The sequence below is a fragment of the Crocodylus siamensis genome, chromosome 2 (genome assembly GCF_052110815.1).
Source record: "Crocodylus siamensis isolate JL-2025a chromosome 2, ASM5211081v1, whole genome shotgun sequence".
Lineage (NCBI taxonomy): Eukaryota > Metazoa > Chordata > Crocodylia > Crocodylidae > Crocodylus > Crocodylus siamensis.
The window spans coordinates 92,188,198-92,216,070 of record NC_143396.1 but is presented as its reverse complement, the minus strand read 5'-3'; the positions used below and the strand labels follow the sequence as shown (position 1 = coordinate 92,216,070).

Here is a 27,873-nt window from a genome sequence, read left to right as displayed (position 1 = left end):
GGGAGGGCTCCTTTTCCAACAATTTGCAGAGAAAAGTTAAAAAGAGAGTAAGATGGTAGGATTTCAGGGTCAGTGGAGTGTTTTCTTGGTTGATGGTTTTTATTTTTTTGAAGATACTAAGTCAAAGATACTAACATGAGAATTACTGACAGTTGTGGTATTTGCAGGGAGCAATGGTAGGCAACAAGAGTAGAAGAGTACTAAACATGGGAGTATAGTTTTTAGAGAAACCAGTGCATGCTAACCTGTGTTGCTGCTCCCCCTCTTTTAAAGATGTTCTGCATTTCCAATGGCTGGAGAGTAGCCAATTAGTTCCTAATAGGGGTGCACTGATAAAGATTTTTCTGGCTGATACCAATGGCCGATTATTAAGTAGCCATATCAGCCAATACCGATCCAATTGCTGATATGCAGCCTGGTAGTTTGGAGAGCAGCATCCAGCTATTAAGTCTGTGGAGGGAAAAGGGTGTGGGGGAGGCAAGGGATGTGGCAGGCGGCAGATTGAGGCCTTTATGGTGAGGGAGGGAATGGGGCTGGGACGGGGCAGACACTGTAGGATGGAGCCGCAGGCAGTTCTTCTGGGGGGGCATGGGAAGGATGGGGGAGTGGCTCCCCATGCTGCATGCACCCCGGGGGGGGGGGAGGCATGAGCTCCCTGAATTTGTGGGTAGGGTGAGGGTGGGCTGCCTGCTGTGGCCTCTTCCTGGAAGGGGGGGCCAAACCAGGGCTGTACGTGGGGTAGGTGTGGTTGAGACAGTTAGTGGCAGTGCTGGGAAGGGGGGGTTATGGGGTGGGCAACAGCTACCCCAAAATTTGTTGTAGCCACCCCATAGCTCACCTTCCCAGTGCCACAGCTGCCCACCCCTGCCCACCCCGAGTGTAACCCTGGCCCAGCCTCCCCCCACCAGGAAGAGGCTGGCACAGCCCTGCCTGCAGTAGGCAGCCCGGCTTCACCCTGTGCACTAATCCAAGGGGCACATGCCCCCCATGTCTCCCCCGGGGGTATGCACAGTGGTGGGAACTGCCTCCCTTCCTGCCCCACCAGGTCCCCAGACAAGCTGCCTGCAGCTCCATCCTGCAACCTGTCTTGTCCTGGCTGGGTAGTACCTGCCCCTGGCCCCACCCCAGCCCCACTCCCTATCTCACCGTGAGGGCCTTAAGTTTGCCCCCACTACCCCTTCCCTCCTCCATGTCCCTTCCCTCCCACAGACTTACTAGCCAGATGCTGCTTTTCATGCTGCCAGGTTGCATACCTGGCTATAAGCATGTATGTGGCATTTATCTGTGACATTATCAGCTAAATTGGCCATAAAAAATGATTGCTGATAATATCAATTTTCTTTTTATTGGTGCCAATATGATATGGACTGATATATTGGTGCACCTCTAGTTTCTAATGGTCCCAATCCCTTATTTCAGCTTGCCGAGGCTTATCAACAGCTTCCTATTCCTGACAGCTTCTACACTCTCTCTCTTCCCTTGGGAACAGCAAGAGAAGTCTTTTATGCCTCTGCTGTTCTGACTAATCATCCGTTTGGGCCAGGAAGGAATTTTTCCTGTCAAGCCAAATTGTCAAGAAGGTTAATACGGCATCAGGGAAGCACCAGTTGGGTTAAGAGCAATAGAATTCAATATTAAAAAGGTAAAACTTTTGGCTTGTCACAGCTTGCAGCTTATGTCCTGTGTATGTTAAGGTTGAAAGGGCCAGCTCCTAGACATAAATGAAACTGGGATTTTCACTGCTGGACCCTTCTCTGATAGCAGCAAGGAAAACTGATGTCTCTGAAGACTAAGGCCAGGTACAGACATTACACTTTTATTGGTATAAGAGATCAGAAACTGGTCTATACCTGTAACAGAAGAGGTTTGGCGCACACAGACTGGTTTAAAAATAGTGGACCCCGATCAAAGATTTGCTTCGCCTCTCCCCACCGCCCTCTGCCAAAGGGCAAATGTGTTCAGTTTACTACTGATCTAAACTATGCCACTTACAGAAAATCGCATAACTTAGATCGATTCTGCCTAAGGCTTTTTGACTGTCTGTACCTAGCCTGAAGTTCCTCTCCCCGGGTGGCTTCTACAACCTGCCTCTTCACAGAAGCTGATGAACGGCTCCCAGTATGTTATTGGTTTGATATTATCATGAGATTCCTTTTGTCCGCATTAGAGTCAACTAAAGGGCATATGAGCACAGAGATGAGCATATAGCATCCCTTCCTAGCTTTAATAATGTTGAAGCCTGTCTGTTATTGCTTCACAAAACATCCCACATGTCTATTATTGCTTGACTTGCATGTCCTTTTTGGTGGATTCTATCATATAGGAATGAAGGGATCTAGGTGTAAAGAGACTTCACACAGCCAGAATTCTGAAAGAAAAATTACCATCATTTGTTCCCTCTGGTTATTGGTACAGCTTGGATGCTGGGATGTTTTAAATAAAATTCAGCCAAGTCTCATTCAATAGCATGCTCTTGGGCATGACTACAGAGCACTGTCAAAAGATTATATTTAGTTTTATAATGTATTAACATAAATTTGTATGTATATATACACACATATATGCCATAGAGACAAAAGCCCACAAAATACATGAAGTAATTTAAAGAGCAGGGTATTTTTTTAATATACATTAAACAATTCTTTTTGCTGTGTGTGTAAACATTTGGGAAATTGTGCAGCAGAAGGCACTTAATACTTTGACCTAGTAAATAATGTGCAGGCTTGTGTCTTCCACTTGTAACACAACCAGATGTTAAAAACAGCACTGTAGTTATTACCTTGCAACCTGGCCTACCAGATATTATAAATCTCATGGTAGGTTTCTGCAGCAGGCATGTTGTAGCTGATACTGCTCTATTTCATTCTTCTATTTAATAAAACAGTATCTATTTAGCAGACATAACAGCCAAACAACAAATTTCTTGCCATGTAACAAGAGCTGGTGGTAATGAAAGTTACGTCACATGTTTACATGTATGTAAGCAATATTTTCTATATATTATATTGTCAATAGTATTTTTATGGTTAATAACCCAAATAAGAACTTTATACTCATTTTAAACATTTGAACTTTGTAAGCATGAGACATAAAATCATTATGTGTATACAACTCTAATGGATTGCGGTATGAGTTCTGTCTTCATTTGCTGAAGCTATAACTTCAGCTCCATTACATGACAGTCTGTGAACTGCTGTTGACCATCTTCTGAGAAGAGTTCCAGACAGTCCTAGTAAGGTGTTTATGGTGTACCATTAATACTTCTGCACTCTCAATTCAATTTACATCCAAAACAGATATAGTTTGAATATAGGTTCATCTAGTTTAAGAGTTAAATAGAAAAAAAACTTTATTATGCAAAGAGTAAGAATATGTAGTATGTTAGATTTCTTTTTTGGTATCAGTCTATGCTGTGAGTGCCTAATGTTGGTGGTATGTGAGAAGGTCTGTACCAATCTTTGAATAGCAAAGTGCTTCAAATGCAAAATGTTCAGCTTTTGCATTGTCTCATCTTGCAAAATTAAGTTAAAAAAATACTGGCACAGGTTCACTCATTTCCAAATAAAAGCTATTTAAAAATCATGCTAAACATGCTCTTGTACAGAGTATAACCACCACTCAATTCTTCCTTGGCAGAAGGGCAGAGATCAACTATATGCTCACAGATTCCACTTTTGACATCTTGCAAAAAATCCCATGTGAATAATTCTAATCAACCATCATGTAAAGACATGGTTGTGTACCAGTTCCACACTGGGCCATTCCTGACTGATTCATAGATAGCAAGCAGTCTGCACAGTGCAGAATGAGTCTTTCAACTGTACAATAAGATGAGTATAATTGTCAGAGACAGGAACATTGTCAGGAAGATCCCAATTCACAGAAGTTTAAATGTGTGGTCAATCTACTCGGTCACGTCTGTGTAATTAGGTAGAAGGGCACAAGAACGTCTGCATAGATTATATTTCATGGAATACTCATTGATTTCCTGTTTAAACGGCTTTTATGTGATACTTTTTGTCCTGATGGATTCTGAAGTGATGTCAAAGTTCTTTAGTTTCAGTTTATGCTGTCCTTATGGCTGCTTCGATCTATATGGTGGTTGTTCAACTCTTGATTTTTCCACTGAATGCTTGTTCCATTCATTGGCACTGAAGTCACTAGACTTTTCGACTGGTAGCAGCAACAGCACAGACATGACTAGAAAGAAAAAGGATTTTGAAGAACATCAATCTATAGGCCTGCACTCTGCCTTCAAGTTCAGAAGCATTCACGGACCCTCAAATGAAGGCAGCTGATGACAGGCAGAGTTTGACCTTAAATTGCATGTAATGCTTTTAATTACTCTTCACAACACCAACAAATTAGGGGACCCTCCATTCTTGGTTTTGGCAAAACTTCCAGCACATCAAATGGAAATTTGGCTTGAGTTTGATTTGAAAGAGCTAATCCCACCAAATTCCTCGAGTGCTGTGACATTTTCTCAACAACAGCTGCAGCCCTATCCTTGTTCCACTACACTACAAATGAAGGCAATATTGCCAGACCAGGATTAGCAACAGTAGACTAACAAGGCTGGAGAAAAAAGAAGGGAATCCTTCTCCTGATGTTTTGTCCCTGTCTGTCCCACCCCATCACATGAACACTCTTACATAAAAAACAGAAAGAAGTAGGCGCAGAAGCAGACAAATATTTGCTGTCAGGGGAGTGGTATAATGGAAATAGGTAAGGCTGCTCTATTTCTTATGGATTATGGGGAGGAAATGAATCAGGTGTAAACTGATTGGGTTTTTACAGACTGAGGCTACATTATCTCCTCTGAAAAATATAAGAGTTCAGCATGTTTCCTCTGACTTGCATTCACCTTAATGGAAAACAATGTCTGTTCCTTGTGTAGCTGGGATTTCCTCTTGCGGCTCTTTAGGGAGAAGGGGAGTAAGGGTGAGAATCCCAGTGCAATAAAAGCTGTGGAGTAGCAGCGGGAGTGCTGCAGAGAGGTAGGGTTGAGCTTAAAATAACTACAATGTATCCCTGTGGGTTGAGGCATAAATTCATTGTATTGGTTCAGAGGCAGGTGGAATAACTCACTTGAATGTGGGGAGATGGCCTGGATTAGCTGTACTGATAAAGTGGAATGTGGGATGTGATTTATGATGAGTGGATGGGAGGGATAAATTAATTTTATGGTGGGGATTAGGGTATATAGCCTGACCTAGTTAACCTGGAGCTGCTGGAGAGGATCTGTGCGATATGTAACTGTATTTGAGGGGTCAGGCAAGGAGTTAGTTAATTGTATTTGGAGCAGTGACAGAATGGGCTACCCCTCTTTTCCTAACCCCTTTCCCCTGATACTCAATGAGCGCATCTACATGAGACACTTACTGCACAATAGCTTGTTACTACTGTGCAGTGGTGTCGCTGGGCATCAACTGTGACGTGATGCTACTGCAAAGTAGTAACAAGCTACTGCACAGCAGTAATGAGCTACTACGCAGTAAGTGTCACTAGGCAACCATGCTGGGATGCTGCTTTGCAGTAACACCAGTTACTGTGCATTGGGTGCCTCGTATACACACACTCAGTGAGAGGTCCAGGCCTGAAGTCTCTCCATGGTCCTCAAATAATATGAAGCAGATTGATCCCTGCCCTTTCCCCTGGTTAGAGTCTATCAGATTGAAAAACTGTTTTTGGGGTTTTTTGGAATAGTAGAAACATCCTTTGAAACTACTTAATCAATTAATGTTTATCTAGGTGGACTATGTCAAACTAAGAATTTATTGGTTTGGTGCCTAAAACTAGCTGGATATTTTCAGCTCTCAGTTTGGTATGTATACTATGTGACCTTCTGGCTAGCAAATTAGATAATTTATAATCCTTCATTCCTTTATATGCCCCTCCTTAAAACTGATAACAAATAAATAATTACTAAGTGCTCGACTATAACATATCTACTGGGTTTAAAGTCAACATTTAAAAGGAAAAAGGTCTTCAGACAGAAATCTTACCTGGAAACAGTTTTTAAACTTCTTGCTGACAAAATAGAGAGCAATTGGGTTTATACAAGAGTTCATGGTTGCCAGGTTAATGCTGATGTAATCCAGTGGCAACAAGAAACTGGACAACAAGAAAGTAAAATAGAAAGTAAAATAATTACAACCATTTATACGTTGCAAAAGCCTTAATGTTATACATGGCCAATTTTTCTATGATACAAAGATTAATTATCCACTGCTTATCTTATTCCAAGCTAGGCAATACTTTAAGCATGGTCTGCCTGAAATAACTGGCCTAAGGCTCCACTATGGAAAAATGAAGGGAAAATGTACATAATGGTAATAAACCAAATTTGGCTGTTATCCACCCCCACTGAAGACTGCAAAATGGAGGTGCCAATGTAACCAACTTTCTAGTGTTTGCTTACATACATAGCTGCAGGGACAACAAAATTATGAAACAGTAAACTCTAGGCAATGATTCACTTTTTTTTCATTGTGAATGTTTGGGGTAAGAAAAAAGGCAGTACCTAAGCAGTTCGCATCTGTTAGGGTCGTTTTCATTGTATACCATTTTCTTCAAAATTCGACTCAAATGGAGAGGAAACCAGCAGAGCGCAAAAATCACTACTAAACAGAAAACAGTTTTGGCAACTTCTCGACGCTGAAGAAAGAAAAGAAAAAAATCCGAAAGATTACTGATGCCTGTCAATCTAGTTGCTAAATAACGATCGGGCAAGCTGCAGTTTGAGAAAAGCTATGCCATTAAGTGTTACTTATCAGACCCTAATCTTCCACTATATATTTAGGGAACAACTATCATAATCAGTGGGTACATCTACACGAGATGCTTTACTGTGCAGTAGACTAACCTTCTGTGCAGTAAAGCGTCACTATGTAACCGTGTGCAGCAGCTATTGCACACTGAAATAGGCTAATGCATGGTTTTCTATTACCTGTAAATACAAGTAGATTTACCATGCATTAGCTAATGTGCAGTACATGGTGCAGTACATGGTACATAGCACATGGGTACATAGCTGACAGGGAGCAAATTGTTCCTGGTCAGCCCAGGCAGCAGGGAGTGGGAGAACTGTCCCCTCCTCCAGGCAGCTGCCTGTTGCTGGGCCTCTGCTCCGATCAGCAATTCAGAGACAGGGCTGGGACAATATCTCCTACCCCAGCAGCTGCCTGGCTGCCAGACTGATTTCAGAGCAGGGGCCTGGCAGGATCAGAGTGAGGGCCCAGCAGGAGGGAGCTGCTGGGACAGGGGACATTTTCCCAGCCCTGGTTCTGATCTCAGACTACGGGCTTGGCAGCTGCTTGCAGGACTTTTAAAATTTTTTTTTAAACAGCTGGGGCCAGGCAGGGCAGCCGTTGACAGGGCTGGGAGAGCAGGCAGGGGATAGGGCCTATTTGATTCGGAGATTTGGCCAATTCGGCAGTGGCTGAATCTCTGAATCAGATTTGGCCGATTCGATTCAGGACAGTGATTCAAATCACCAAATCAAATCACTGTCCCCCAAACTGTCCGAATTTGAATACGGAGCTTTGCACAGGCCTAATGGATGGATTCCTCCCTATATACCCTTCTACTTCTAATGGCTTGAGTAGATTCTGTGGGTATAGGACACGTATCCCATGCCTGGAAAGTCAAAAGATTGTCTAACCTCCTTTCACCTACCCCTGCTCTGCCTAAATAAACTCTGAAAAGTGCAGGGAAAGCTCTCAGAGCTCACTTCATGCTATGAAGGCCCTTTCTTTGGGCAGTGGGACTGTGTGTTTTGCTTCTAGAGGGTCATTCACAGATGGAGACACAAAGCCAAGAAATGAGGAGCTGAGGTAAGAGTTGCACTCATTTGCCAGATCATAATAGCAGGGACCTGGCTACAGGCTGTTTTTTTGAAGCTGCAGTCCAAAACGTGACATAGAAAAGGGCTACAAAGAAGTAAAATATGGTCTGAAATGACACCTCTCTCTTCTTTGGTCCATTCATAGTAGCAATGGGGGGTGCATCAGTTGCAGCAGCATATCCTTTCTCCCTATTTTTATTGCTGTCTATACCTATTCAGAGAAGATCCAGATGACACTATGGTAAAATGCTGATAGCTGCTCGCATGCTATCTGTGGTTGTGTTCTTGCTCACATTGGTACAGTCACTCTGGTGGGTGTGTGCCAGTGGGAAAACTCTAAGATAATTCCAGCCTCATTTAGATAAGGCCGAAGTGTTTATAACTAGAGTACTCTGCCACTAACCTCTTTATTCAGAAAGTTTACATTATTAAGACAGACTAAAGCAGGGCGTTTTATACTTATGGAGAAAAATTCAGGAAATGTATTTTTAGTAAATCTTTGTAGCTGGTTTCCAAGGAATTTTAGCCAGTAGAGTATCGAGGTTAGAGAGTGAGTGAACAGGACTGTCACACTTGCTAAGAAAAGGAAATAAACATAGGTTAGTCACTTGAACATGCTGTCTCCCATATCTGCTTATACTATAAATTATTCTTACATTCTGGGTTTGGTTGAATACCTCAGGGTCAAAAGTCAGCTGCAGCCTCACTTTCTATTTCTGGAATTCATTTTATTAAAAGCCATTTTGAAAGATTGCTAAACTTGCCTGTAGACACAGCAGTACTGCTCCTCAGTTCTAGGTTTCCTTAATATTTACCTGCTTTAGGTGTTCACTGAGAGCGATTCTCAAGTTGCTGTTCCTCCTGTTTAGCATTTCACATGTCATCAGCGTGTAGAAGACAGCCGTACATGCTAGTGGTACACAGAAATAGAAACCAAACAGCCACCAATCCTTTGCATTTTTGTAAAACTGAAGATAAGGGAAAGAAAAGAGGATACATTTTCTTTAGATGTAACAGCACATATAAAAGAAATATGACTGAGTGGCTAATAGTATTTTTTCTGAGCCTTCTGACAGGGAATCTCGTTAAAGCACCATAAAGATATTTCTTAGGGAATGGGTTAAATTTATCTAGTTCCTACAGCTTGTTTGCCATTACTTTTTCTTAATTAACATCTGAAATGTATTATTGGAATTAGCAGTAATCCCATATTATAGCCTCCCTAGCTTTATGGGTAATCTTGCCCCTTCTGATTAAATCAAGTAATTATAAATCATTGTTTTACAGTGGATTCTGCCCACCATATTATGTCCTGAACTACCAGGCTACTTCACTATCATGGAAACAGGGAGATGACTTTATACGGACAAAATAGGGACTTGGGAGCGGCATCAACATTCTGCTTACCATGGTAATAATTTGTCTGTATCTTTGTTGCAATCCATTTTGGGCTAGAAGCAATTTCTTGTGGAAGTACGTGCTGTGCATTTATGCCCAGTCATGACAATTGTAACTCAACTCCTACCATACAAACTACTTGCCAAATTGAAATAAGCATCAGTTTGATTCCTAAAAATAACACAACCACTAAACTGTGTATTAAACCTGTGTGACAGCAAGTCTTGACGAGAGCCTCTCTCAACAAAAGTCATTTACCTTTTAAGGCTCCTGTAAACTGTTTTGTATTCCAACTGGGTAGGTTCAAAATGTCTTGTTAGTATAATCAGCCTCTGCTATCAGTAGAAAGATTACTAGTAAGTTTGCTTATGTGCTAGACAGATAGAAGCCACTTAATGTGTGTTGGTCTGGAAAATGTGAAGCTTAAGACTGGCCACTTCCAATGGATTCAGCTTTTAAACCTTTCCCTGGAATGCACACTGTGCAACTTTTGCATGACAGGAAAGCAGGGCCGTCAAAAATTTACTTTTATTTTCCTACATAATATTCAAATACTTGAAGCAGTGTAGGGGCACTATTACATTTGACAAAACCTTACAAAGAGTATTCCTCTGATGGCAGCTCCAATTACAAATTTGAAGAAATATTATATTCTTTTTCCATATTTAAAGATTCACTTTTATGCTTAGCCAAACTGTGTATTGAAATATGACATCTTGAATGCTCCCTGTTTCTAGGTTATTAGTCACAGAGATAGATGCGTGTAACGGGGATCCTGCTTTCGCATAATTTTTTCCCTAGCTTGTTTATTCCTTGCGGATGTAATTTTACTTGGTAACATCACAGTTCCCAGACCAAAATGTCACAATGCTAATAACTAAGGATTTTGTGACTCCCTACTGATGAATAAAGAGGTCAGAGGTCTAAAATCTGTTTATGTATAAAAACTGAACAGCAATAAATGTCTGAAGATGAAAAAAAAATGAAGCAGATTGATTTCTGTTAATTTTTCGGCTCTTTCATCTATAGAACTATTAGTTACATGAGAACCCTTCGGTTGCCAAGAAACAGTTTTATCCCTGGATAGGTAGAGGTAAAGGAAAAATGTATGCTTGCAGGCCTTATTCTGCACCTTTTCCTCACGCTGACTGGCACATCTCAATACTCCCACTGAAGCCCAGGGGCAAGTCAGTGAGAGAAAACTACTCTGTGTAAGATTGTTCAGAATCGGGCTCAAAGGGAATTCTCCTCTAGACTGATTTCAGCTTTTAAGTAGGGTGAAGCCCAGTGCACTTGGGCTCAATTAGAAGGCTCCAGCAGCCAAAATATAATTTTGTTCAATTTAAATCAGCTTCAGAGAACAAAAACATCTGTGTGCCTATTGAGTTCCTACAGTCATAAGGCTCCTTCCTTCTGAGTTCAGAGACATCCAGAATTGAGACCTGGGAAGGTAGTGCAGGCAAGGAAGAGTAAAGGGAATAATATCCTGGAGGAAGTCACAGAGAGCAACAGGAAGTTGCAGAAGGGGTTCCCTTACAGAAGCTCCCCCAATACGTAAATTGAACTGGCATATAAATCATGGTATCTTGGCCACATGCTCACCCCAGGTGACTTTCTCATTAACTTTTTTACCCTCTTCTTCTCCTCCCCATCATAACGTGGAGGAGGGTTTGCAGGTGTATGCACAGCTGCATTTCCTTTTGGACAGAATTTCTCCTGCTGGGGCTCTAGACTATTTTTCTGTCAGAAGAAACCCAGGAGAGAAGCAATATTTTAAAATATTTTTGCTGCCTAGGTTGTGCTGGTGGAGCGTGTCCATTGGCACCCTAGCTTGCAGAAAAGTGGGAACTGTATGTACATGCAGACAGAATTTTTTGTCCTAGGACAAGATCAGTTCTTCCAGCTCAGATCTGAAGTGTGTTAGTAAGATAGTGTTGGGGGATCTGCAAGCTATGATCCCTGGCGTACATGTTCTATACCTAAAAAGAACACTTCCATTTCTATAGTGGGAATCCAACAGCTTTCATAAGCACTGCATGTCTAAAATAAAGGAAGTTAAATAAGCAAAACAACAACAACAAAATAGCCCTAACCCAGGGCTCTGACCAACTTGTTGATTCTGCATGGAGGACTGACATTTGGAAATTTCCAAGTTATAAAACCTACACGAATGTCTGTAAATGATTAATTATGGAATCTGAGTTTCACCAAGCTTACATCAAAGCACAAAACTGGGTTGATTTAAGAGAGAAAGGCATCCTTTTGTTTTTCTTGCAAGTCCACATGGAACTAGTTTTCTACAGGAAATGTGCATTTAAAACACATTTCCTAATGCACTCAGCCTCCTGGGATTCACATCTCAGCCCAAATCTTTCAAAAGATGACTTTAAAGATGCATGTCCCCTACTACTAAATAGTCATAAAGCCCTCCCAAAATGCATTGACTGTGTTACAGTGGTTGTGATAGTGGATGTTATAGTTAGAGTTGAGAAGCACTTTTCATTTTAATCTACTGTTTTCACTCACTTGCTACATATTACAACATTATTCTTTTCAACTGATACTTCCCATACTTATCTCAGCTTGAAATTTTACACAATTTAATTTTTTTCGAAAATCAAACCACAGTTGTTTTTGGAGCTTTTGAGTTCCGTGAGTACATAAAATATTCCTTTTTTTGGCTTAAAAATCTAGACTTTTATGTTTGGATATTGCAACAAAAATGGAACAAAAATAAAGAAATGTGACATGACCAAGGTCCTTCCCAAGAAAGAACCTAGCTTTAGGAGGGGTGAAGAATACTTACTCTTTCTCATGGGGAAAAGGGAGTGAGTTGAGCCAATCCTGTGCTGGGGAAGGAGAGGCCATTACACTTCACTTAAGAGGAAGGGAACCAGGATACTATTTTTGCTGAGTACACTTTTAAATCATGATGACTGCATGTTCTACATTATATTTGCTCCTTATTCCTACAAGTTATGGACAGTTTCGTTCTGTCCCCACCAGTAGGAGAGCACCATACCCAAGCAGGAACAGTTATTTTTCACTTGCCCTTGTTCCCCCTCCTAAACTAGGACCCATATAAGTGTCAAATTTGGCACTGGCTTATATTCCATGTATTCCATATGAAGTTGCTGAGGCTGCATTTCTGCCAAAAAGGACAGTCAAAACTAAACACAGTTGATTGCTAAACACTTCCAATGTACCTGTTAAATCCTCACCCACACAAAGTTCTGACCCCATAAAGGGAAAAATGCCAGAGACCCCATTAAGTCCTAAAAGTTTTACTCCTTGCAGATTTTGTGATGACTAATGGTGAGGAAAATCATAGCTCCAATAGTATCAGAAGAGGCAAAATGCCTCCAACTCAATGTTACATATATATCTTGGCATTTAGTGCCTTACACATAAAACTATATATTACTATAGGTTATGTATTTTGCATGAAACATGATGTTATGAAGTATTCAGAATATTTCATACGATTACTACTATTACGATTACTACTATTATTTTTTAGTACAGAGGTGTGCACGGCACTTTGAGGAGAAGTTGGCTTGCTAACACAGACCCAGTAAGAGATTTCTTGATAAATGCCACAACACAGGGTAGATGAACAATCATAAGGTATACACAACAGGCTATACCATGGCTTGTTCTTGTCCTGATCAACACAATGACTAGAGCTGACTGACTGCATGAAGAGTAGATGGTTACCATATTTATTTATATACCACATGCACCTTTTCCCCAAAAACACAGCCCTCCAAAACTGGGGTGCATGCCTGGAGCGGGGAACCTGATTTTCTTCACCAGAATTTCACTGCATGGAGGCACAGAAGCACAAAGACATGGTGCTACCAGATGGCTGGCAACTTCTCTCTCCTGCCAGCAAACAAGAGGGGAGGGAGCAACAGATCCAGTCCAGTGCTAAACCTTTCACAGTCTCTCTCAACTTGAATTCAAGTTTGGGAGGTTTTATTGCTGTAACAAGGATATGGGTGATATGTCATACAGTAATGGGTACCACCTTGGTACTATATAACTTCAATTTCTTTACTACGGGACAAATCTTGCCAAAAAGTGGCACCAATTTGAGTGGTTGTAAAGGGGTTAACATGAATTCTCCCTCCTGCTTGCTGGAAGCCATCTTGTAGCAGCGTCTTCACGAAAATGCCAGCTCTAGATTATGACTCCGGAAAAAATCCCCTCCCCCATTTTGTCTTTGCAAAAAAAGGTGTGCTTCTTATTTGGTATTTGGTGAGGTATGAGAAAATAAAAGGCCAAAGGCACATTGCCTTCTATGCCTGGAAGCCCCAAGGAACATTATACCTTCTATAAGCATTTGGCTTCCAGTGGACCTGCTACATTGATAGGCCTGTGCAGTGCACCCCAGCAATTCAGGGCTGAATTGTAAAACCATAACAGAGCCTGTGCAAAAAATAAACTTGGGCTAGCAAAGAAATGAGTCTAGCTACAAGTCACAGTTACCATACTAGTAAGCTAAAATGAAGTTTCCTTTTCCAACCACCCAACTGGAAACTTTAAATAAAGCTTTGTTTAATTCTAAAAACATAAGATCCTTCAAATGTCTGTTTTATACACTGGTGACTGCAAAAAAAGAAGGAAGACTGTTGATAAATATATACGTACCACCATAAACGGGCTTGTAGCATTGAGCATGCAGGTAATGTGGTGTTCATTCCTGTATCTGAAAGTTACCATGACAAAACCAATTGCCTCTGGAATAGCCAGTATAAAGGAGAGAATCCAAATGGAGAAAATTTCAATAGCAGTGATCATAGGGATTCCAATTCCCTGTACACGACTCCAGGAAGCAACTGCCCTGTACCTAAAATAGAAAAAGCACTGGGTTTCAGTGACCAATTTTCTCAATTAAAATTCAGAACTTTGGTGCAGGCTTAACATATCAGGAATGGACCTACAGTTCTTAAAATCCCTCAGGTGACATTTGCCCACTGCCAGCGTGGGGTCTGTTACCTGTCTAAGTGAAGGCCTAGTTAGCCAGGAGGGTTGTAGCCCTGAGAAGACAGAGCATGTATGCAAGTGTTTGCATAGGAAGGCAAATAAATCTGTAGGCATCAAATAAATGAGTTTTACTATGGGGTGTTCAGTTTCCCTAAAATCCTGAAAAAAAAATCACTCACGAAAATGCACTTGTCTTGTTTACCATTTCAAGTGCCATTTGTCATATATTTTACAGCAGATGTGTCAAAAGAGACAGCCCACAGCTGTATCATCTGGCTCCTGGTACTGCCCATGTGCCTTTGAATGAACCACAGGCAGTGGGTAGGGTGTGCTAGATGGCCCCTTGAGATGCCCAGGGAGTGATGGAGCATGCAACACAACTTCAGAGTGGCTGTGTATAGCTCTGGGGCTGTGCTGCATGTGGTGGGGGTTTGGGGCCTTGTGGCATAGCCCAGCAGCAACAAGAGCAGGACAGGAATGTGGGGCCAGTCTGTCAGTTAAATCTGGCCAGCAGAGCAGCTCCATACCACTCATCTGGCCCATGCCACCAGATGCATATGTTTTACAGGCTGACGTACATTATATGGTAATTTCTAGACAGGCCTCAGAATACAAATACTAAAGGACTGTCAATCCAGTCTCAACATCTACATTACTGTTCCTATAAGAAATTTAAGTACACGGGTAGGAAAATCTGAAAATAAAATCCACGCTAAAAACAGCACACTCTTTCTAAAATGCTAAAATCAAGTGGTTACTTTTAAGTTGAAGCTATTCATATGAGGTTAGTCCTATCCAACAACAGCTTCAATAAATGTGCACCTAGCATATGAAACAGTTCAGCAAAGGCAGTATGACCTCATAAACAGGCCTCTAGTATTTGTTTCTATAATAATATCAAGGGTTTACTGTGGCCTGATGGGTTTACTTGTGTCATTAATACACATCCACTTTGAAAACCATTTATACTTAATTTGTTTGTTTACTTCCTTAAAAAATGTACTAAGTCACCATCTGGAATTACTGTACTGTTTTCATTTATGTGTATACCATGTCATCCACTACAGAATTATTTTTTTTTTAATTTGGAAAACCAAGGAGATAGCCAGGAAAGGCCATTCATCTACTTACAAAATGTTAATTTACAAGATGAAGGTGGGCCCAATGAAACAGTTAAAATACTAAAGGGATGTGTGGTAATTTGAGTGCCTGGGGAAAGGTTCCAAGTCCAACTCTCAACAATGCATTGGTGGACTTGTGAATTAAGTTCTGTGAATCAAGGGTGTCTGGTAAGAAGACTGAATCCATGGATGCAGAAATGAATCTATTAAGAAAAAAATGCAGCAGCATGACCATAAGATTACAGACAGAATAGATGTGGAAGGTGACAGGGCCAATATCTTAGCACTTAATAGATTAAAATTCTTCCCTTTGGTACATCTAGCACTATTATACAACACAGTTGCAAACCAAAACTTATAACAGTGGAGTTGCAAGGTTAGGGAAAAGTTCCTTCCTAATATTAAATATTTTAAGGGGAATATTAGTATAAATGAAAGGTCTATTAAAACATCCAAATTCCAATTTGGATTTGAAGGCAAAACCTAACAATTACTTTTAAATGTATTCTTATAAATATAGAATGCCTATGTACTGGATGACAAGAGTTCATTTGCTAAAGAAGAGAACAATGAAATTGTTCAGCAAAAAAAAAAAAAAGCTTGGATGGCGCATGACACTAGTTTGGTATATGTCTTTTGGTAAATGAGGAACAGTTGTAATACCTTGAGGTATTACCCAGAGGATACCTTGGGGTATCTCTGTCAGTGCTGTATTGTGCTACGTAGACATAACGAATGGAACTTGATCTCCTGTGTACTAATGGCCACCCTTTAGGAGGCAAATCTCAGACTTGATTCTTCCATTTTTAAACCAGTCTATATGTGCCGAACTCCTGTTCTGTTACAGGTATGGACCATTTTGTGTGCCGAACTTCTGTTCTGTTCTGGGTACTGACCCAGTTCTGATTACTTATACCAGCCTTAGAACTTTTAATTTTGTCTCCCAAACTATAAAGTTTCTAGGCTAGAAATATTATATTTCCATTGTGTTTAGGGTTGGTCATTTTGTTTGTTTGTTTTTTCTTGAGTTCTTGGCAAAGCAAAAGCATGTGCAACTTTTTAAGCCTAAGGTCATTTTTTTCCAGTGACAATAATTGAAGTTAACAGCTGTTTATGTTTTCCCTCCAACTCTCCAAAAGTATTTACAACTTTTTTACCTCTAATTCTTTTTTTTCCCAAAACAATTTACCTCCAAGAACTTACATTTAGCTTAACTTTGTCCTGTTAGGGTATAGACTGGTTTCCAAACACTTATACTGGTAAAACTGTAATGTTTGTATCTGGCCTAACAAATGCTACAAATGTTAATTATTGAATTAATCACTGCAACAACCCTAGAATATACTGTGGTTAAGTTTCATATTCCCATTTTACAGATATAAAGGCAAAGAGAGAAAGATTATGAGCCAATCCAGGACAAAGTGGTGTCATTGTTAGAATTGGAATTAGAAAATTAAAGTTTCTTGCTCCCAGTCCTGTGCTGCCTCTCCTCTTCCACGAAGTACAGTTTTGCAGTAAAGGTAAAATAAAAACTTTACACACACAGGATGAGATCTGTATATTTGCCTCTCATCTAACAACCGTCAGATCGTCTGGGACATAAGAAATAGTAAAGCTCAGGTTGGGAAATCTCCTTCCTTTTAGTCACAGTCAGACTCAGTTAAGAAAAGATTCAGACTGTAGTCATCACCATGACCTAGAGTTTAAAAATGCCTGACAGGCATATACAAGAAATGTGTTTTCTTTGAAGGGTGAATGGCTGGTATAGTATTGCCTGATAGCCTCTGAAAATCAGCTCTACACATGAACAGTACAGCTCCCTCTGGGCATGTACTGTTAAATTTTAGCGTGCTATGCAAAACCATTTTGTATATAAGGGGCATAAGTAATGAATAAGGTTTTACAGTAGATAGAGGATGTAGTTAAATGCAGGGACAAATCTTTGCAGAAAGGAACAGACATTTAGTTCTGGAATTAAAGAAAGCAAAAGGCAGTTACAAAAGCAATTGTGACCAAAGCTATGGAAAGCTGGATTTTACTGACTCAGCATATGTCTACACTGGTGACAGCACTACAGTGTAAAGATATCTGAGCTCAATTTAAATGTTTTAGCTCGGGTACCAAAGCACTCTAGCCATTAGAGCACAGAAATCCTAATAGATTAATTTATGTTAAGTAGCCTTGACTGAGCCCCATAGTAACATATTGCTTCTGGAACCCAAAACAGCGTCTCTAAACCTAGCTCTGGTATCTCTACCTTACTCTGCAGTCTGAATGTAGACAGACCATGAGCTTGTGTGGTGTGGATGCTGGGAAAGCAGTGGCAGTGGGCATATCTACACGTGCATTAATGTGCGGTGGTTACTGCACAGTAAGTTTAGTACCTGTAATAACAGGTACTAACTAAATGCACATTAGTATTGGCCTGTACCTTTTAAGTGATGTTAATGCGCAGTAGACTAATTCTACATGGCTTTTGCTGTGCTGTGCTAATGCGCAGCAGAATTAGCCTACTGTATATTTAGCATCCCTTGTAGATGTGCCTGGTGGCTGCTATTTTTGCTCCTTCTCCCTCGAAGTTGGTGCCCAGGGATGCGGCCCCAGTTGCCCCACCTCTCTTCCCAAACTCCAGTTATGCAACAACCAATTTGGGGGCTTTACTTCTAAACCAAAGTTATTTTATTAATGACCAAGTAAAACTTTTCCACGTACTTTATTGCATAGTCCTCTACGAAAGCAGTTGTTAAAGTGGCAACACCCTGTTTGGACTTCCCTTGCCAGACAGATTTTTACTGGACGTTGCCTCAGTGTGCAGACTTTTTCCCTCTGCCATGATTCTCAGGTTGTTTTATATTTTAATAAGCTCTTGATATAACAAAGACACTTTTTTTTACCTACAGAATATAACTATAGTACTGGTTTTGCTTATTTTTAGCACTCATTTGGTTATGTTTGACTAGAAAACAGTCATTTAATTTTTCCATGTGGTTTCAAGACTTCTAAGATTCTTCTTACTGCTAACACTAGTCTGGAAGCTCAGAACACACAGCTGATTCAGTTTTGTGTATAGATTATGGATCTGAATGACAGAAAATGATATTTGAGCATGTTTATAAATTTACCAAAAAGTTTTTGTGCTTCTTGCAAAAAAGAGATTAATTTGGTTATGACAGTTGGGGTTTTTACTATAAAACATATTTTGTTTGTTCTTGGGTTTTCTTTATCAAGGTTTAGTGCAAAATACCACCAAGTTTAATACACAAATTGTGTAAAAATATATTAAATGATGCTATGTTAATAAAACGATACCCAGTTGAACGCAGCAATCCCCAAACTGATGCTGATTTAGTTGGTATGAAAAACAAGATGGGCTGTTTAAAAATGTACACGTTCCAGAATGAAGACTGGTAATTTGCTAATGTCTCTAACTGAAATGCATCTAAAGCATTGATTTATTAACTGATATTTCTTTAATTGCAGCCACAATAAAAAAACTTGAAATGTGTGGTGCTTTCTGCAAGTATTGGGTCTAAGCCCTGAAAAACTATCTTCAAAAATCATGTGGGAATATTATTTGCCTTGGCTCAAAACTCGTTTGAAGAAGAAACATCAATTTGTGAGACTGTGTTCTGAAAAACAGTTCCTGTACTAACAACATATGTAAAATTTATAGCTTTATGGGATAAATTCTGACCAGTGCAATCCCAGTGGATGCAACTGTTTTCTTGTGTATATTGCTTTAAATTGGTAGTAACTCCACCAAAATTGATTATCACTTACAGAACGCTCCTTACAAACATTCATTGATGGATACTGCAACACTCACGTACCATTTCTAGTGAAGTATAAAATTTATGTAGGATTAGAATCTGTTTCATCTAGTTAGGGCTTAATACTTAACTTCTTCTCCTATGGTATATGCTTTGCTGAAAATATATTATTTAGTTCTTGCCACTACTGTAGTAAATATTTGCAGAGAACATGTGTGAAGAAATAGATACCAGGCAAGATTTCAGAGGGCACATCTGCACATTCATTAATTCACCTTTGCTACTGTACATTAAGTTTAGTATCTCTGTGCACTTTTACATGTGCTCCATAGGTGGAGGCTCCAAGAGCCACTGTAATTAAAGCAACTCCGTGTCTCGTGTATCAGCATCCCTGGGCTTAAAAATGATGGCAGGAGCACTTGAACTAAAGCTTGTTCAATGAGCCTTAGTTCAAGTGACCCCACCACCATTTTTTAAAAGAGGGACATTAATACATGAGATGCAGGAGGCTCCTGGAGCATGGTAATTGTCATACTCTGGACTTCCAGTACATCAGAGCAGCCTTTGTGCTCATGTATAGGTGTCTTCTAATATGAGGTACTACACAAAGGCTCACTAGCCTGCGCTAATGCATAGTAGCAAAGGTGAATGGGGTTTTTTCTGTGACGCTCAGTGTTCAGTAGAGTAATTGTACTATACATTGGCACAGTTTTTGCCATGACATGCAAATGTGTAGTAAAATAGGCTACTGTATATTATGGTATCTCATGTAGATTCATCCAGTATCAGTTATATTAGTACTAGAAAACTAATATGAAATTAGGAACTGAACCAGAGACCCTGGCCAAGTCTACACAGTATGCTGACTGTGCGGTAGCTTGTTACTGCTGTGCGGTACTGTCAAATGACATAAAGTATGATGTGACACTACTGCACAGTCAGCATCACCCAAAAACCACTTTGGGAGTGCTACTGTGCAGTAATGCCGGTTACTGCCCAGTCATTTGGTACCTGAGTATGCAAATAGTAAGTGACTGTGCAGTAACAACTGTGCAGTAAGTATCTCGTGTAGACACAGCCACTGAAGCCAGTATCTAATGTTACCAATCTGAAAAAGCAGGCCTGATTTTGCAAGGATGCTGCAGTCCATGGGAACTCAAATGTGATATATATACGGCTCAATATTCATTGACTGTACATCTAAAAGTCAGGGCCTTTTTTGTTTGGGTGTTTAAACATGAATCTAAGTTCCTGACTTTAGGCATTTCTCAGTTTTGAAAATTTTAGTTTAAATGATTTGTCTGTGGCTACAAAGGAAGAAAGAGTAAGTAAGGACTAGAAAACATGGGTTCTTTACCTACACTCCTGTGACACTATCCTGTGTTTAGGTAGGCAGAAGTAGGTCTTAGATTATGAATAAGAAAAGTTGTCAAGAATCTGGTTGTAACTCCTAGTAAAACCACACCATTCGGTGCTGTCAGTTTCAGAACACACTCAAGTGAAAGATCTGAAAGAACAAATGGAGAAGTTATACCTTACCTGTCCACACTCAGGGCGCAGAGATTGAGAACTGTGATTCCCACAGATGCCTTCTGTATAAAGGGGAAGAATTTGCAAAGAAATAATCCAAAATCGGAGTTCTCAAATGGCCACCCCCGAGCAAGAAGCTAAGAAAAGATATACAATAATCAGAAACATTGAATGGTGATATAGGCAAAGAATATGTAACAGATTACAACGTCTTGTCTTCAGATTCTGCCCTAATAGCTCTGAATTCTTCATGTTTAAGTATGTCATTAGGTAATGAATGAAACTGGGAGGTAACCAGCTGGTGCAGGAGCATGGAGGGATTAAAGGGGACTGCTTGAACATAAGCAGTGGGGTGGATTAACTGAACAGTGAGGTAGTAACTGTTGTATTATTAAAGGATCCTTTCCTGAAATATTTCAGCTACTCTTACTGCATGCAGAAAATCAAATTCACCCATGCTATAAGCAGGTGCAGTTTCCAGCGTGTCCACCAAAAGCCTAACACTCAAGACATGGTTCAGAATGGTACCAGAGTCCCATGCCTCATGCAAGCAGCCTTGTGTCATTATCAAGGTCTGCTGGACTCAGAAACGCAGAGAAAATCACTGCATACATAATCTGTTCCATATGGCATTTTAAGAGGCTGGCAGCCTGCATGTGGGCCATGGCAGGTGGTGATAGGCAACTCTGTGTGAAGGTATGCCTGAGGGGGAAGGGGTCTGGACTACCATTTTTTCCCTGCAAGGCATCAGTGCAACAAAAATGAATAAACGTGTTCTTGTATTTAGTAAGGCAACAGAACTATTCATCCTAGCTGTCATTATTAATGCTTGAACAATAAAGATGCTTGCAAAACTTACTTAGACCTTACTGAATAAAAAAAATGGTTGTATAATACAAAATAGTATATGTAAAAGAGAAATACGAACTCCCTGAGCCTGGCATGTGTTGGGGTTTTTTTCAGAGCCCTGGAGTCTGCATAATAGGAGGCTCCATTTTGAAAGCGGTATAGAATAATGTTTCATCCTATTATTTATAACCAATCCTACCAAACAAAGGCATGGCATGCAGAATATTTACATGACACTTTGCAACAGGTAATCACAGATGTCTTCATTTGTTTCAGGAGAAGTTGGGAAAGAATATCCAATTATTGTGAAGAGTTAGAGAAACTATACTACGTGCTTCATTGCACAGGATAGCTGGCAACATTTATAACTTAATTAACTAACAGGAATGATTTCAATTCTCCTGAACTTGTGAAGATTCTCAGATCCAGATCTAGGTCTCATTTTCATAGGTGGCCAAGCAAAACTCCAGGTTTGAGCAGAGCCACAGTTTGAAACAGACCCTGGATTCAATAGCTGGCAAAAGATCCAGATGGAAACTTTCTCACACTGGTCCATAGTTCAAGCTTCAAAGAGGACTATACCTCCCTCATCCTGAGGAGGTAGTTTATTTCATCTCTCTCTACATATGGCTACCCAGCAAGTTGGTGTAGGCATGTGATGATGCTTCCACCTCCTCTCTCTCTACTGCTTGTGTGATGGTTTGCCTCACACTGCAAATGTCATTCCTGGCACTTATGCCTACCTTCCCTTCTGTACCCTTGGCTTTTGATTTGTCACAGTCTGCCCCAGACTTTAAATCAAACCAGCTTTGCTTTAAATATTGACTGATCTCAATATGAATTAGGGCTGTACTTAGATTTAACAATGCAGTGTAAATCTCTATGAGCGTTACAGCATTTGGATGTTCTTGTTTCTGTTTCGTACAGATCTTCTATATACATGATTTTATTTTCAAATGTCCATGTAACGATCCAGAGGAGGCATAACCAACATTTCCTATCAAGTACCTGTGATGTGCCAGATCCTGGAACCCCTGACATAGGCACAAAGGGACAAAAGAGAGCAGCAAGGAGTCATCCTTCTTGGTTGGGCATCTGTGAAAGAATGGGCCAGAAGCTTGAAGTGGAAGGAAGCATTAGGCTGGTGAGTGTTGCTGCAGTGGCTTTGAAAGCCATAATATCATCCTATGTAGTGAAGCTGATGGTGTTTTAAATGATTCTGAATCACTTCAACTCTCAGTAGAGTGCCTAGAACACTGCTTGTTTGGTTCCCTGGGGTGGAGGTAGGGGTTGCTGAAGACCCGAGGGCTTCCAGCATCCATGGTACTGTGGCAGCTTGACCATGTAGACTGTCCAGGCCAGGGACTCATGGCTGCCATGGCTTTGGAAGCACTGATATTTTTAGCTCAAACTGGGCTGAGCTCTTGGCTGTGCACAGGCATCCTAAAAGCCTCAAGACCTCCCAGGTTGAACCAGGACTCTGAGTTTCTGAGCTCCCTTCCAAAGAGCTGGGAGAAACACTTCCTGTCCCTTCCTGTTCATGTTTCTGAAACAATAAATCATATACATGTTGTAAGAAAAATTTTAAAACTTGGGCCCATGAGTGACATTAACTTAGAGGTGCAACAGGATCTAATGCGCAATCCAAGCAACTGTACTTCCTGTCATGCAAAACTCTAGAATTTTTGGTTGAGAGATGATACCTTCTATTAGACCAACCAAGAAGTACAGGAGGTATGATTGTGGGTATTGGGCATTAGATCCCATTGCACCATGTTGCTACTGCAGGAAAAACCCAGAATCCCCCTAGCAATAAACGGCTCCCTGGCTGGGAGCCCCAGTCAGCTGATGGGGATTCCAAGCCAGTAAGTGCACTGTGTCCTTCAGCAGCCTGGAGCCCTGATTGACTGATGTCATAGGTGACTTAGATAGTTACATTTTTAGGAGTGGATTCTAGAATCCACTGCTAATGTGAAGCACATTATTTTTGCTAAATGGAAGATGTATGTGTAGTAGCTCAAGCACAGAACAGAATTATGACTCCTGTGATCTATCCCATGCTTTTTCACTGAGTGCCTTATAAATGTGGTAAGACATTTTGTTTACCGTACCTCAGCTTTGCTGTCTTTAATACTGGTGTGCTGTTTAGAAGAGTTGTTGCATAATGTTTTCAAACTGCTCTATGACTAGTGCTAGCAGAAATGAAAAATTAAACTTATGAAGTAAATGCACAAGCTCTGGTACCTTGGCTTATAATCAGTTCATATTTTGAAAGATAACTCTGCAACCACAAAGTTGAGAAACAGTTTTTAATCAAACCTTAGGCTTTGAGGCACAATTCCACAGCAAGAATATGTGGATTTTGCAACTGCAGTATTCCAAAAATTAAACTCTGATTATGTCTGTATTGTGGTATGCAAAGTAAATACTTTCCTCTCCAATTCATTTTTTATTGAAACCTATGAATAATCAAGATGCTTACAAATATTCATATGGGTGAAATACTTTGTTAATAAGTTATGGTCTTCAAAACAACTGAATTCAAACTGGAAAACGTTTGAAATATTTTACTAAAGAAACATATTTATTGTTCAGAGGATGTAGGCATTTAATTTGTCCTTGATGATCATCTCTGACATGGTTTTCTGATATTCTCCCTGTGATAGGGGGCCAAGTTAGGGCTGGGTCTCACGTTGGCCTGCCCACCTGTCTAAGTAGGGTAGTCCACCCAGTCTTTCCTGCCATGACTTACTGTTCCAGAACTGGTGTAAAACGCAGAAGGCTGCTCATTTTAATGCCCTGATGCCAGGGGTTAAAACTCCAATCTCCCCATATTGTATCCCATGCCTTGCAGAGGGCATCCTCAAGTTGCTCTATGATCTGGCTTGAGGCCAGGCCAAACTCAACCCCTGGGGCCTCTCACATTTTGCCCTCTCTCACCGGGCTTCCTACATGCTGTCCCTCACTGGGCCATACCCAACCTGCCCTGCTTCCTTGAGCAACAGTGTAGGCCCTCAGGCTTGCCTATTCACACTCCTTGCCTGGTCAGTGCATAGCCTCTTGGGGCCTCTTGTGACCATCATCTGAACAGTGAGCAGCCAATTCACCTTGCTCTGACCCAAGCCCCTCTCTGGGTAACTTATCACTCTCGCTCCCTCTTAGGTCCGACTACTCATCCTTTTGACCCCAACTCAGACTCATCATGTCTGAGAACTTATTGGGGTCTCGGCCTCTGGCCCAACTGCAGCCTCAGGTGTTCATAGATTTTCCTTGGCCTAACTGCCTCCTCCCTGGGGCATCAACTCACGCCCTCTCACTAGGGCATTACACTTATACCCTCTTGCTAGGGCCTTCCACATCTGCCCCACTCTCTGGGGCCTCCAGGGTCTTGCATTCCATGGGGCTCAGGTGTCCAGAGATGTGCCTGGCCCCCGTACCTGTCCCTGGGTCTGGGTAATCTACAAGGATGTGGGGGCTGGAATTTTAAGTTGCCCTTCCTTGCCTTTCACCAGGGAGGTAACCAGCTGGCATTTCTGGGGGACTGTCCCACCACAGACAGCCCCACCAGACCACCCTTCCCTAGCGGGATACAGTTTCTGGTCATGCAGATCTACCTGCTACCTGCAGATCTACACCTACTGGGCTAGGTGTAATTGTTTTGGCCTTCTATCTCACTGAACCTTCTCCTCCTAGACAGTGATGTCTCCCCCATGGAGGGAACCTTCAGACTCCTTAGGCCCTGGCCCCACCAACAGGCCAGTCGGGGTGTCAGATAGCCCATCATGGCCCGGGCCTGCCCCTGATGTTGGACTTCATTGCCCTTTGGCCTTCCAGCCCTGGCCCTCTTGCATTCACCAGTTGGGGTGTTCTGGTCCCAGCACCATAGCAGCTGACTTCCTTAGGCAGCACGGATCCCCTTCTGGGCCGTATTATACAGCCCTCTCACTCTGGGCTTACTCAGAGCCCCAGAGGTCTTAATAACATGTCTCTGCTCTTAATTGGGCTCACCAGAGCAACAGGCCTCACCCTTGCCTGTTCCACATCAGGGGCTTGCCTAGCCCCTGTGTAGATTCACAAACCCTAAGCCCCTTCCCAGGCTGGGCCTTGTTTTGTTTTGTTTAGGCCCAAGCCTTTTCTCTGGGGCTTGGACCTCACTGGGCCCCTAGGAACCTCCTGCCATCCCTATAGTTCTTCCCTTGCTGCTAGGTGTTGTGAGCAGCAGCTCAGCCAGGTGTTATTCTCTTGGATACTGGCAGCAGACTGCTGCGTCAGCCCTAAGGGCCTGGGTTTTAAGATGGCCACCTCATCAGGGTTGGCCTGCACCTGCCGGCTGCCTGCTCACAGCCTTAATGTGGCAGACACTAAAGCGACTCTGCCACATTCCCACATCACATGAAGTCTACACCCATCTATCACAATAACTTATAATGGGAAATGGCTTTTGTTTCTATGTTTGTACCCAGTATTTCTTAAATAAGCACCCCAATAAATATTTGAGAACTCTGTGTTGGAGCTCCTGCTTTCCATTCATTTCCGGACCACAGCTGTATTCTAATCCGGTAATTTGGGATTCCAAGAGAAATGTGAACCTGACATTTTTAAATAATAGAGAGTACAAATATGTTGATTCTAAATTTTCCCTACTTTTGGGATGCATCTATATGAAATGCTACTGCACAGTAGTGATGGTGGGCACTAACCATGATGCAACGCTACTGTGCAGTACAGTCTGAAAAAAAACCATGCGGGGACGCTACTGTGCAGTAATGCTGGTTAATGTGTAGTCATTTAGTACTTGGTTATGCAAGTATTAGATGACTGTGCAGTAACAACTGTGCAGTCCACCACTCATCTAGGTGTGGCCCTAGAGAGCTATAACTTAGGGCCCTTCGCTATTATGCTAACCATCAAGCAAGCTGCTGACCATTTCCATGAGGTACTGAGCAGCCACACATTCCTCAGGAAGTGCTTGGCACCTGGTTTTTATCCAAACCACAGCAAACAGAATGCTGCCATTGTCCCAGTGGTTTTCTGCTTTTGGACATCAATGTTTGCTGAAAACATGCACCCTGGCCCAGATTCTAGGTTACCTATTAGACATGTAACTGGACATGGGAGTCTACATGAGATTCTCTTCCACCCACTTGAGTCACTTAAATGGTTAATGCAAGATGTGGGTAGATCTGTGTCCCTCTGGCTGCTTTTTTGCGACTCAATCTTAAGGGTAACATGGTAGCATGTCACAAAAGATTTTCAGGATGTGGACAGGGTAGAACAGAATTGAACTGAAGCACCTAACAGGTGGAACAGAATGTGGAATAGAGTTTGCTTTTGTAATTTTTCAGCTGCAAAATCCACATATTCCTGCTACAGAATTATCCCTCGAAGTTTAAGATTCAGTTAAAAAATAATGTTGGAATCACAAAGTTGAGAAGAGATAACTTTCAAAATATGAACTGACCACATGCCTAGATAGCCGAGTTTATGCGTCAGCTTCCTAGGTTCAACTTTTCATTACTGAAACATTAGTCATAAAGCACTTCAAAGATATTATATAACAGCCCTTCTAGGAACTTATAGGTTAATTAGGATTTGCAACTTAACTATTATAAATTATAATGAACGTGATTAAATTTCACCAGCAAGTTGCTGACCAGTTCCTTTGACACCAACAGTATTAAACACGGTACAAGTAAAGTCATACTATGCAGAATAACATTTCTACACCAAGTACTTGAAGGGCATATATTTGCTTTTGTTCACAAGAGTCTTTCTCTTGACCAAAGCTGTCACTTCGTTTCAGAGACACAGAATAGTTCTCAAAAAGAAAAGGTCCTACTCTTTTAGGTTTGGCTTTCCAACATCCCAAAACTTGAACACAAGATAATCGTCTAGCCAGTTAGGTTGTAATAGTTCCACCTATGAAATTTAGATCTCATCTTGATTTTTGGCCCTCAGTATTCAGACACGTTTGAATCCCAGCCACTTAACCTAGCTTTCAGTCTGTACTGATGAAGGTTAGGTTTGAAAGGGCGCTGCCAAGGAAAAAGGCTTGGCATGCCATTATCAATCCTTTAAGCTATCCAGTCATCCAAGCATTCATTTGCCATTACAGACAACACTTATGAGTTAGTAGAAAGACAGCCAGGTATTCGCTTATTCATATAGTATACAGTCCTAGCACATGCACAGAAATGGAAATGAATGTGCACTTTGTAATGACTATATGAAACTCTTCTACTACAAAGCAAACATTAGCTTTAAAAAAATGCTGTACTTGAAAAAGGTTCATTTAGCCATTGGTCTTCACAGTGAGGCCCTCTCATGGCTTCAGCATGTACACATCCTGCAAGCTCCCCAGGAGTCTCTC

General features: G+C 41.2%; 1 protein-coding gene across 2 annotated transcripts in view; it reads right to left on the bottom strand.

Annotated features, from left to right (window-relative positions):
* Positions 1 to 2,491: 2,491 nt before the first annotated feature.
* EDNRA (endothelin receptor type A) overlaps positions 2,492 to 27,873 on the bottom strand; it is a 38,288-nt gene continuing 12,906 nt past the window's right edge. For both annotated transcript variants that reach the window (XM_090036353.1, XM_090036354.1), the window contains exons 3-8: positions 20,664 to 20,791; positions 13,898 to 14,096; positions 8,662 to 8,814; positions 6,524 to 6,657; positions 6,006 to 6,114; positions 2,492 to 4,200 (exon numbers count right to left, since the gene is read on the bottom strand). In XM_090036353.1, the coding sequence (XP_089892479.1) occupies positions 4,060 to 4,200; positions 6,006 to 6,114; positions 6,524 to 6,657; positions 8,662 to 8,814; positions 13,898 to 14,096; positions 20,664 to 20,791 (864 nt within the window). In that variant the 3' untranslated portion in view covers positions 2,492 to 4,059. The remainder of the gene's footprint in view (positions 4,201 to 6,005; positions 6,115 to 6,523; positions 6,658 to 8,661; positions 8,815 to 13,897; positions 14,097 to 20,663; positions 20,792 to 27,873) is intronic.